Here is a 13,135-nt window from a genome sequence, read left to right as displayed (position 1 = left end):
AAAAAAATGTGTTTGATAATAGTGGTCTAAATTGCTGTCATTAGAAACCCACAGCCCAGGTCCACTTTGCAGCCAGCAGAGGTTTTACCCTTCATGAGGGTGATTTACATGGAGGGATGTGAAGACATCTTTTCTGAAAAATCTCCACTCCAGTTTTATTTACTGTGAGAGTTAAAATGATTACCTCAGTGTATGTTTTTGAGACACAATCTGAGATTTCATAAAACAAGGCCTTGAAAACGCACTCAAGTCTCTCGCAACATGGCAAGACTCTTCATACATAGCAACAACACAAATCTATTTTTTTCCCTTGAATTCTCAGAACATAGGCATATCATTTCTCCCAGGGTGGTGGTAGGTGCAGGTCGTGATTTAAACTGAAAGGAAAGGGCAGTGGGACAGTCTGCTTTCTGCTGTGTTCTGCCATGACATCCAGCTTTGGCCTTGACAGCCACACAGGCACAAAACTGTCTGGGGGAGACAGAGCTGGGCTGGGGGGGGGGGGGACACCCTGCTGGTGGATGATGCCACGCTGACTGCCCACAAAAGATTGGACGAACTGTCAGTAGGGCATGAGTCACACAGAGTTTAAAGGCAGCACCACAGGATCAAGAGGACTGAGTGTGAACCAAAGACGGAACAGCAACATTTGAGCTGAATATTAGATAAGTCGTGTGTATCACTGCCCGGCCAGAGCAGCAGCAATGACATGTTAACAAAAGATGGCACTATTTTAGGTGTGCATCGGAATGATTTCCCATTTTATGGTCATTGCTCATTGAAAATAGAATCGCTATCATCACACATGAGTTGTCAGTGTGAGGTAATTGGATTACACAGTTTGTGATTGGTTCGTAATTTGTGACTGTGCCAGATGACTAAGGTAACTGGAGTTATTCTGGGTTGCCTGTGTGCTTTAGTCTTTAGTACTAAAGATACCCACACGTTTTGTCTTTACAACCTCAGGAGTTCGGATGGTTTGATTAGACAGCCTTCCAGGTGTATGACAGACAGGAAGCAAATACTGAAATATGTTTATGTTTTCTGATTTACTATTTACAACTAATAACATGCATTGTGTACATAAAAGATTGTGTTGTGCTAAGGCATGCATGAATTTAGTGTCCAGGGGAAAAGCTTATAGTCCAATTTGATGGTTGCTTCCCTTCAAGGTGCCAAAGTTAAAGGTTCCCAATAATGATCAAAAGTACCAACTTGAGGCAGATGAAGACATGGCAAAATAATGTCTATCAGAACAGGGTGAATGTAATGAACAACTTAAATACAGTTTATGATCCAGCAAAAGACACAAGGACACAGACTGAAGCAAAGCCAGTTCTGACAACCCTAACAGGCCAGCATCTCATTCCAATTTTAGCAAAGGCAACCTAGAGGAGAATAGTTTCCAGTAACAGGTGGAAGATGATTCTAAGCAGCATCAGATAACCAGATCAGAGGCACCTCAGATAACCAGAGGCAGAAGTACAGGTGGAACACTGCCATTACTATTAGCTGGAAAGCCACACAGAATTCCATTTCCCAGTAGCCACACAAGCATACCTAACAGAGGTCACAGTCATAGTGTGGCTGGAAGACGTCCAGAGGACAGAGTGGAATATTTTCCTTTACAGACAGCTGAGCACACAGTCTCACAGAGCCCTCGGGAGGGTCCTGTATCACAGGCAAGCAACCAGAGATTATCCTGAACCCCAAAGGGGAGCAAACTCCAGTGTCCAAGTAGAATTGGCGCCAGTGCAGTTTGAATGATACAAATATGAGCCCTTAGAAGGTCTGCACCGCAGGCATGTTCCTGACAGGCTTGCACCATGAGACAGGTGCTAAGCCTGCCTGCTGATGTAGATACTTGTGACAAGCCTCTCTTTGGACAAAGCTACAACTACCGTACAGAATAATTCCAGGTTAATGGAGATGGGTCAGTATGTGTCCATTCCAGACCCCTAGTCACTTGAGTGGAAAGAGTGCCCCACACAGCAATTTCTGCATTACCTTGATCAACAGTCATTCTGTCTTATGTGAAGGGTGAACTCATGAAAAATGCTGGACCATTGCTATATTGATGCTAGCAAGTGATGGAATGAACACAACACAACCTATCTGAATATAGCAGGGTTGTTACTGTCATCCAGGTTGAGCCCTGGGCTCTCGAACCTTGAGACAATTTTATTGTTTTGGCACTTTATTAATACAAATTAATTACATTTTCTTCTAATGAGCAAATCAAAAGCATGAAAAGACATCTGAGACGATGAAATCACATCTGCATAGAAAATTTTATTTCAGTGACAATGATTTGAGTCAAAAATATTGAGATGGTGTTGCATTTCAACATCAAGGCACCCTTTTCATCACTCCAGGAACACAGGATGGCCTCAGCTGCACACCGTCCCAACTTCTCATCCACAGCCATTTGATCATCAGTATCAAACATTTGCCCAAAAAATGACCTATAAAACCCACAGGTTAGGCCTGCTTGTGTTCACATGATGAAGCTTTTGATCACGCTTAATGGAACATCCAGCATGCTACATTACCTCTGGGCTTAGAGGGGGAACTTGATCTTTACAAGAAGCTGCTCGTGATAAAGGGCCTTATCCACCCAGCCAGACGGCCTGAAAAAGGCCTCCGCTGGAAACATTTCAGAGGGGCACACGCCCTACCAGCCAACACTGATCACAATATATGAGCCGAAAACAGATCCGCCAGGCGGTTAGTCAAAAGCTTCTTTTTTTTTGAGGAACCACACAGGCTTCACAGAGGGCTGGAAAAAAAGGCTGAGAGGCAAACCAAAACAAAAAGAGGAAGAGCACAGAAGAACAGAGAGAAAAGGACTAAAGGCCCACACTAGTGAGATGACACACTAAACACACAAAAGCAAAGTCAAGAGAACACAAAAGCTCACCATATGTTTTTTAAAAAAGACAAGCTGAGGATTAGAAAACATACAAACACTTTAATATAATTTACAGTCTTTCTTTCCATCTGTCCCCAAAAGGAGAAAGGCAATAGTTCGGAATCTTCAAGGCAACTGTACAGTGTGATCCAAACCACAATATGTAGTGCTGACTGACTCTGCCTGCTCACATAATAGTAACTACAGCTATTAACACCCGCCAGTCTCTCCTTCCTATAATATCTCCTATGACATCTACAGTACCATCACCCTCCTCAGTCGCTCAGGCTCAGACGAGGTCTTATGCGCTGGCCTCCACCTCTGCCTCAGCCTCCTCCTCCAGCTCCACTAAAGCAGCGTGCCGGTTGGCCTGAGAGCCCTCCTTGAAGAACACCTTCTTGATGACTCCTGCCTTAGGAGCCCGGATGGTGTGCTGAGAGAGACACAGACAGAGAGAGAGAGATGAGAGATGAAAACCTTCAAACCAAGTTGAAAAATGTATAGCGCAGACTTAAGTACATACAAACTGGGGCCTTGGCAGAAGGAGAACCAAAATCCTCATTATAAAGAGCGCTTTCATTTTAGACCAAAATTAGATTATAGTGTCTCTTGGCAGAATGGGTAACGTTAAAACGCAAAGCAATATCATCAGATCCCCACAGCTGATGTTTGCAGGAAAATGCATTCATGCCACGCACCACAGCTCAAATCAGCAGCTTGGCTGCTTGTTTTCTACAGACAGATGGGGAAATCAATAAGAGTGTTTGGATGCTCTCAACAAGGCATACCCAACAGCTGCTTCAGTAGATGAGGCTGCACAAAGAGCAGTCTAGAGTCACACATATCCACTCGATTACAAGATCTGCATAGGAGCAGGACAACTATGTACTAGGAGTCTACAAGTTTCCCCTCACCTCTAGCAGGAAATTAATTCATGGAACAAAACAATGAAAAGTTACTTCTTCTCTTAGTGCCAAGATGGATATTAACTGGCCCTGAAGACTTTCCTGGAGCGGTGGAGAGGACATGTGGTTAATGAAATAATGGTAAACATGAGCGTACCTCCATCTTCATAGCAAGCATCACCATTAAAGGATCTCCCTTCTTTACTGTATCGCCTGCTTTCACCAGAACCTGACGGAGAGGAAACCAAAGGAAAGCAGTGTAAGCACAGGTCTCCACAAACACTTATCAAATGATATGTCCTTCATGATCAAATGCTAGAGGGTAATACATAATGCTCAAGTAAGAGCTATAAATGAATGTGTCATGTTTTGGGAGCAAGAGTTAGGGTTAATTTCATCTTTCAGGAATACATTGAGGATTAGCCTAAGCGCATCTAAAGCTGGCTTCACTATGACCCCTACAAATATTAGTGGACTAGCTCCCCCATCTGCTTCTTTAGACCAACATGGATTCCTGGTTGTGCAAGTCTTACAGAGAGGTGAAAATGAAGTCCGTACTGTGGAGGGGAGAGGAAGGGAAAGATGCTAGAGCTCTCTGTTGTTTAGCCAGACCATCCGTGGGGAAGCACCCTGGTCACGGTCCAACCCTTTTGGAAGCAGGCCAAATACAGCCACCAGCACGGGAGGGCTCCACTCCAAGAGAACAGGAGCAAACGCTCATATTATTGGCTCTATGTAGCACAATCAAACAGTTTGTGTTTGCTGATATTTGGCATCCCGTGGTGGATGCTTTGGGTGAAATACAGGCCCTACCTAACGCTCTCTGTAAACTGCCTGCATTTCTTAACCAGGAGGCAGAACTGATGAGAGATCAGGGGGTTGGGGACACAGATGTGGCAAAATAGGAGACTATTTGAAACTTTCTAGTAACTGGCATAGAAAGGTTTATTATCGTATTATCCCCCCTCAGTACCTTCTCAATGGTGCCCGTCATGGGTGCCACTGCACCAGCCTGAGACCCAGACACGCTGATGCCGGCCAGGTACTTGGGCACAGGCACAGACACCTCAGCGCTGCCCTCCTGAAACAGTCAAGGGGGAGGAAGTGAAAGACAGGATGAGTGAGGGGATTAGAAACAGGGCCAGAGAGAGTGAGAAAGAAACTAAACCACGACCGTGAAGACTAAGAATGAGAGAGAAAGTAAACAATGACCATGAAGACTAAGAGGAAGAGGGGACCCACCATGGAGAAGAGGTGAACGGTGTTGTCCAGGATGACCAGTTTGGGCCGGGACATGGTGCCGCTGACTGAGCATCTCAGGTACGTGGCGTCACCCTCCTTCTGCAGCTCCCCTGACACATGGAACACCTCGCCTCCAGTCTGACCACACACACACACACACACACACACACACAAAAACACACAAGGTGGACAGGATCACACCTCACACACTTACATTCCTAAGAGCATTTTCACAAGGCATTTCTACGTCAGGTATTTAAAACACAAAAAAAGAAGAAACCAGAGGGATTTAATCCAGTAATTACAGCAATTAACCCAGGTCTTCTTGCACTCAGCACTTTAGATAACAGCTTATATTCATTAAGATTAGCAATATTTGTGCATAAGACATTATCTTATATGACCATGGTAAAGCTGAGGTCAAAGTGAAGTGTCCTTCTGCGTAACTTATTTTAGACGCCCAGTCGGACAGACAGAGATAGACAGACAGATAGACAGACAGACAGACAGACAGACAGACAGACAGACAGACAGACAGTCACCAAGCGCTGTGGCTTGAACACAACACACCAAACCTGCTGGCCATCTATGGACTAGGTAGAGGTGTGGGACTCACCTCCATACTGTAGGTTCCATCTGCGTTATATGTAACCAGCAGCTGCACCTCTGCAGAAGAAGAAACACACCTCCAGTCAGTCACCAGTGACCACAGCATGATGTCATCATATGCCTGCACTAGCTGCCAGATTGCCTCTCCAGTAATTGTGGGATTCATTCTCATGATCAATGCCCTGGCATGAAGGGTTCATTAATGATTCAGGATAAATTTGCCTTCTGGCGAACATGTTATACATTCAGCCTTGACATCAGCCTGATCCATGCACAATAATAATCAGAATGCCTGCAAATCGGACCTCGTTGCTCAACATGGATGTAACATGACATGACACAGCTTCACCCACTGTTTCCATTTCTGAAAATGTCGGACTTCAATCTGTCTTAATGGAACATTAATGTAATTACATCAGCAGAATGTAAGATTCAATAATAGAACAAAGATATCAGGTCAATGCCAGTGCTGGTCTAAAAGGGTTCTCAATGGAGAAAAAAGATTAATAGAGAAATCAATGTCACTGATGCCCAGCTTAGTCAGAGGGCCATTAAAGTAATGAGAAGAAGGAACTGCAGTGCTTCAAGGGCACATTTGATAACTCAACTTCAAATCCTTCATTTCTTAGAAATGCTGCGTTTGGGAGGGGAAGAGGGGGGTGGGAAGGACTGTGCAGGCAAGGCAATATAGAGACAACAGTCATAAACAAAAGTAATTGCACATAGAGAGAGAGAGAGTGTGTGCCAACTCGTATGTTATCAACCCTGACGTATGAGGGACCCATCTGTTGCGTCTGAACTTACTGCTTTCTCCCAGCTGAAGGGTCATGGTTCTGTTGAACAGCACATTCAGACGACGGCCACTGTTGAAGCCAAATGGAGAGAAAGGGTCTAGGAGAGGAGATAGTGAATTAGAGCCAGATATGCCCACACCATTAACCAGAGTAGAGGAGGCACCAAACACTTCACATTTCAGTTTTCTGAAGGTTGATGATGCATGTGTGAGAATGATGGCATTCAAGAGGTAACTAACTTAGAACTGATTATTCATGTGTGTGTGTGTGTGTTTGTGTTTCTATGGAGACTGGGTGAGTGTGTTTCTCACCACTGAGTAAGATGCACTCTGTGCTAGTGTGTGTGTGTGTGTGTCCTCACCATTGGAACTGGCATTAAACTCCTGTGTGTGCGTCCTCTCCCTGAGCAGCAGGCCCAGCGCTGCCTGGCACAGCACCTCCTTGGAGGGGGCCTTTGGGGCGGGGAAGAGCTGCTCGTAGTACTGAGGGATGAACTCAGTGTGAACATTCCCCGCCTCAAACTCTGGGTGGCCCGACAGACTCAGGAGGAAGTCTATGTTTGTGTTCAGACCCACGATCTAAGGTGGCGGGACACAGGGAGACAGAGCCATCAGATGAATAGGACGGACAGCTCTGAAGACATCAGACTTTAAGAGTCAAACCCAATCCCACTACGGGCCCTGACACTCTATGCAGCTTCTCCAACAGCCTTTGTCCTGAGCCTCAGCTTCATTACATTTGATGAAGACCCAACAAGGTATGGAAAAAAACACCTCTCTGTTTGTTCCTGAAGTCATCCTGGTTGCTTGCTTGAACACTCAAACCTTGCTTTCAAATTTACATCTTTGTAATACAGACAATGACTGTGATTTCTAACGTAAATCTGTGCCCTAGGGTGGAGGGGTCTCTCGGGGCTTACGTTGTACTGACGCAAGCAGTATCGGAGCCTCTTCAGAGCCGCGGGTCGGTCCTCTCCCCACACCACCAGCTTGGCAATCATGGGGTCGTAGTGCACAGACACCTCGTCGCCTGACACACAGAAGGACACACATTCATCAGTGTCAAACTAAACAACACATTGCGGGCCGAGGCCTCGTTGTGTAGGGCTGTGTGAGAGCAGACACTGGAACTGGAGCGTGGGCACAACACACCTTCTCGAACGCCGGTCTCGATGCGGGTGACTTCATCGCCCTGCGGGGTGGACAGGTGCAGCAGAGGGCCCGCCCCGGGCAGGAAGTCGTTGTTGGGGTCCTCGGCGTAGATGCGAGCCTCAAACGAGTGACCGTTCAGAATGATCTCTTCCTGAGTCAGAGGCAGCTTCTCCCCTGCTGCAACCTGAGCAATGGGACATTATTAATTAGCTGAGCATCAGAGTACAACAGTACAGTTTGACCTAACCAACCCAATTATGAGCTCAAAACGATTCAGTGTTATTTCTAAACAGTTGGATGCCACAGTACAGTCATGACAAAATACATGATGAATGTCATATTTTTTAGAAAGCATGCAAGCGAAGAGGGCAAGATGACTTTACACAACCAGTGATTTAATACTTTTCTCTGAGATTAAACTGCAGTCAAGCACCTAATGTTAACAGTGTTTATTTGGAAGGCTAAACTGGGTGTAGAACAGCCCTACTTCTTTGATAAGCCTTCACTTATCAACCCTGATGATGAAGTGCTGGTTACATTAGGATGCTGGGTGAATAACACCCTTACTTCACTAATCAACCCTGATGATGAAACTCTGGTTACATTATGATGCTGGGTGGATAACGCCCTCTAGAGGGCAACAGCCTCTACAACAGAAATGTGATGTCAGTTTGAGAAGTTTACTTCATAAAGCACTCAGAACTCTGACAGATCCTATATCCATACAAACAACCGTCTTTCTTGTTTTTGTTTCCATCCTTTTTTTCTGCTCTCTTTGCCACCATTTTGTTATGCTCTCTCAGCACCCAACCCTGCCATCCATTTTCAATTTCAGCACTGTAGATGGGACATTATCCAGTCTCCATTACTGCTCTATTGAACTGGAGGTTTCTGCCCTAGGCCCTGATTTTATTCCTAGGGACCTGAACAGACAGGAATCAGACAGACATCTCTCTCACCCTTAACTGCCACTCCACCAGGTCTGTTCCAGTTATCATCTCAGACACAGGGTGCTCCACCTGGAGACGGGTGTTCATCTCCATGAAGAAAAAGTTGTGCTGGGCATCCATGATGAACTCCACAGTGCCTGTACACACACACAGATATGCAATTGCCCTTTAAGCTGGGATGGCAACAACTTACCACTGTAACTTTTTTCAACAAATGACAGCATGTAACTAATGTCCATGCATGGGACCTTCAAATGACAGCATGTAACTAATGTCCATGCACAGGAGCTTTATATGACCGCATGTAACTCATGTCCATGCACAGGAGCTTTATATGACCGCATGTAACTTATGTCCATGCACGGGAGCTTTATATGACAGCATGTAACTAATGTCCATGCACGGGAGCTTTATATGACCGCATGTAACTAATGTCCATGCACGGGAGCTTTATATGACAGCATGTAACTAATGTCCATGCACGGGAGCTTTATATGACCGCATGTAACTAATGTCCATGCACGGGAGCTTTATATGACCGCATGTAACTAATGTCCATGCACGGAAGCTTTATATGACAGCATGTAACTAATGTCCATGCAGCGGGGCTTCATATGGCGTAGCGTAAATCTGCTGTCTCAGATGCAGTCTTAAAACACGTACGGACAAAATCTTGAACTCTAAATCCTAATCCAGACACCACTCCATACTTAATGCACACAGACAGTAATGGTCTCACTGAAGCCCATTGTCAGTGTCTCTACGCCTCATGTTGATGAGCCTGTGGAGGGGTGGAGGGGTTCTGTGCCTGAGCAGGGGTTCATGCAGTAAAGTGGGGGTACTGAGCCTGCTTACCTGCTCCCACATAATTGACGGCCTTGGCTGCACGCACTGCCGCCTCGCCCAGTTTCTTTCTCACCTCAGGGCTTATGTCCGGCTGTGGTGGCATGTGCAGACACGACACACACACACACACACACACACACACACACACACACAGTCAGCAAGACACACAGAGAACATTCACACAGGAAGCACAAGTGCATATTCAAACAGTCAGCACACTTTTGTTTCAGTAAAATGCAAAGCACGTCAGAGTATTTCAAAGCCTCCAGCACTGTGCATGGTGCATCATCTAAGGTCTATTATACCCCGGGAGCCTCCTCTATGATCTTCTGATGCCTCCTCTGGACGCTGCAGTCTCTCTCAAAGAGATAGACGGCGTTGCCATGCTGGTCCCCAAACACCTGCACCTCCACATGCCTGAGGGAGATGGGAAAGATTTCAGAAAAGTGCCTCAAAGTTGCAACCACTAAAAAGCAAATACAATACACATATATACACAAACACAAAAGGAATAACATATATTCAGTAATTTTGGTGATATTTCCAGAGCCCAAAAAGTATAGCAATAGTATGCATTAATAATTTGTATTACACAATGCAACATGTATACTTGGTATTGTTAGCATCATGCTCTTCAAGCTGTGTAGCAACAACACAATTTCATGTTAAGGTGTACCTGGGGTTCTTTACAAATTTCTCTATAAGCATAACATCATCATTGAAGGACTTGCGGGCCTCCCTGCGTGCAGATTCCAGCTGTTCATGGAAGTCAGCCTCAGTCGGAGCAATTCGCATTCCCTGCACAGAACAACAAAAAACAGGGACTCGAATACACATTCAAATGGATGGGGAAAAAAAGACTGTTCATTGAGGTTGAATGTGGATTCTTCGCTTGCTTACCTTTCCACCACCCCCACGCACTGCCTTGATCATTACTGGATAGCCAATCTTCGCAGCTTCCGCCTGCAGTTTCTCGTCTGATTGGTCCTCTCCATGGTAACCCCCGATGATGGGCACCCCTGCAGCCGACATGATGTATTTGGATGTGCTGATGGGGAATAAAACAGAATTTGCCTTTCAATATTCTCTGAAATGTGAAAAATATAAAGCCATTGTCTTTGTCTATAAGCAGTGATAGGGCTAATACCTTTTGATTCCCATGTCTCGAATGGCTGATGAGGGAGGGCCTATGAAGATGATGCCCTCCTGTTTGCACTGCTCAGCAAACTCTGTGTTCTCAGACAGGAAACCATAACCAGGATGGACAGCCTGCATTAACAGGCCTCAGTTAGAGTTATATGAATTGAGAGAGTCACTTAGATACATGGATAAAACAAACAAGCACCGCCAGCCATACCTGTGCACCAGATCTTTTAGCTACATCCAAAACTTTCTCCGAGCTCAAGTAACTTTGTTGGGAGGGTGCTGGTCCAATGTAATGGGCTTCATCTGCCTGCAGTTTGAAGAAAAAAGTTTAGTGGACTGACTTTCTAACTATTTAAATTGTCTTAAACTGATATGCTATGGACCACCAACATATTAGGTAAAGATGATGTACTGCAGAAGGGTATTGTGAATCTAAAGTGTTTTGTATATGGTAGTTGCTGTACTTTTACAATACTCTTTCTTTGTGGCTTCAAAGGGAGTTTTCTCTTCTTAAGTATATGAGGGCAATTAGCTCAAAGGAGACCTTGTGAGGGATGTTTGTCTTTTTCACAACAAGAGGAAACTCTTAGTCAATGTAAGTGTAGTGTGATGCTGCATCATGACTCAACCTCAATTATCTCACCATGGCCACATGCATAGCATCCCTATCAGCGTCACTGTACACCGCCACAGACCGGACACCCATCTTCCGTGCAGTCCGCATCACCCGACAAGCTATCTCTCCTCTGTTGGCTATGAGGACTTTCTCTATCCTCGCTGTAAAGAGCAAAGGCAATATCAGCATGGTTTTCAGTATCTGGAGTTATTAGACAAGGGTTGATGTAATCATTTCGTTTTAGATCAAAACACACTCACCCACTGATGCACAACGCACCGATCCTGAGGTCCATAGCAACGCTCTGAGATGCAAGAGAAGGTTACTGAGTGCATGACCTTACAGACTTTGCGAAAGTGACTGCTATTCAGCTACCCACTTTGGTCATGCCTGTCCCCTTACTTCATACCCCGGAGCTGTTAGCAAACACTAGGACGTCCGCAGTCATGTTTTAGGACATGTCACCACAACTTAAGACAAATGTCGTCACATTTACAAGAATATCATTATTACAAGAAATCAGGGACAAAGTATGCAAGAGGGGAGGACACGCAATCACATTAGCAAACTAGCTACCCAGCTAGCAAGCAAATAACTTAAACGTTAGCTTTCCGTTTGTAGCCCTTTCCAGTGGAACATTACATCGATAGCTACGAGGCTTCCTCGCAGTATGCCGAAAATGATCAAATGTAGATGAAATACTGTCCACAAATAAATAATTATAAACCGCTAACATCACTAAAGGAGTAACGTTAGGTAAATCCGATGGTCAAGGTGCTTGAGTAGCTAGCTAGCTAGACGTTGCTAGTGACAATGTTGTGGAGCCAGGGAAAGACAGGGTCTTCATTAATGTCAAACTATTCAGTTAAAATACAAGCGTCATACTATGATATAGGCCTATGACCGACAAACTAGATGCAAGAAATCGCATTTGTCTATATGATTTCACTTACTGTGAGAATACTCTCAGACCCTTGTGAGGATGTACTTTCAACAAGACAGCAGCCATGTTCACTGTCAAGCTAATGATGCAAATCAAAATGACATAATTTGAGCAACAAGAATTAAGTATTTAAACCATTAACACTAACTGATGTTATTCCATGAGAAAAGTCTCCAAAGATAAAAAGATTTGCAACGTTGTTGTTGGAATAAAACACATTTGAAGTGAAAATTGTACATTTAATATTGTTTGTCCCTCCTGCCTACCCGTAGTTCCATCAGCCAATGATATTTAACAATATGTAGGAGGTGGAGCAGTCTGCAGAAGACAGAATTTAACAAGCATCAACGAAAAGTTGGAGCGGTGTGTATGGTAATATTACTACTGTCTTCACAACAAACAACTTGTTACAAACAGAGACTCTAACTTGCATTAACAAGACACACTTATGTGACGTAGCTCACATGCATTACTGGTCTAATAATAAGTTATTGTTTTAATTGTAGTCTAAAAAATTAGGTTTCATTGATTTAAGTATTGTGGTTGGAGAACCATGCAGACATAAAACAGATAACGCATACCAGTTGAATCGCAGTGTTATAAGCCCTTTATTTCAGCATTACATTTTCTGTGCATATTTCATTTCTAAGTTTCACTCACTTCCAGCCACTATGTTATCCGATGTCTATGCCATGAACATTTCCATTTCAAACCTAAATGTGGTGCAGAGAAATGTGCTTGGCTGCTATGCATAGTAGTTTTGTATGAAGCTTTTCCCTGGAGTGTTTTTGATCTGTAAAAATAATGAAAGCCTACAGTTGTCATACAGATAAAAAGTTCATATAAATATGTTCATATAAATATGTTCACATAGATAATCATGCTTTGAATGACGCTTTAGATGGCTCTTTGGATTATCAGAGTTTATCCTTTATATTAAATATTACCAATTAATATGTACACAAAATTAAACATACATCCATTTATCTAGGTTGTATCACAGGCTTTCATATCCTCGATTG

At 44.1% G+C, this 13,135-nt stretch overlaps 1 protein-coding gene across 1 annotated transcript; it reads right to left on the bottom strand.

Annotated features, from left to right (window-relative positions):
- Positions 1–2,272: 2,272 nt before the first annotated feature.
- On the bottom strand, positions 2,273–12,342 carry mccc1 (methylcrotonyl-CoA carboxylase subunit). The gene is made up of 19 exons (XM_080860779.1): positions 12,124–12,342; positions 11,431–11,474; positions 11,198–11,331; positions 10,766–10,861; positions 10,556–10,677; positions 10,309–10,456; positions 10,085–10,206; positions 9,714–9,825; positions 9,418–9,499; positions 8,572–8,699; positions 7,613–7,796; positions 7,381–7,490; positions 6,823–7,039; positions 6,472–6,558; positions 5,675–5,724; positions 5,059–5,196; positions 4,790–4,897; positions 3,974–4,045; positions 2,273–3,344 (listed from the first exon to the last, which is right to left on the bottom strand). Exons 1-19 carry the CDS (start codon positions 12,177–12,179, stop codon positions 3,213–3,215), a joined length of 2,142 nt encoding a protein of 713 aa, XP_080716905.1. The 5' UTR covers positions 12,180–12,342; the 3' UTR covers positions 2,273–3,212.
- Positions 12,343–13,135: the final 793 nt, after the last annotated feature.

Source organism: Sprattus sprattus (assembly GCF_963457725.1).
Source record: "Sprattus sprattus genome assembly, chromosome: 2".
NCBI lineage: Eukaryota > Metazoa > Chordata > Actinopteri > Clupeiformes > Clupeidae > Sprattus > Sprattus sprattus.
Note: the sequence above shows the minus strand (reverse complement) of the source record. Positions and strands in the feature narration are given on the sequence as shown.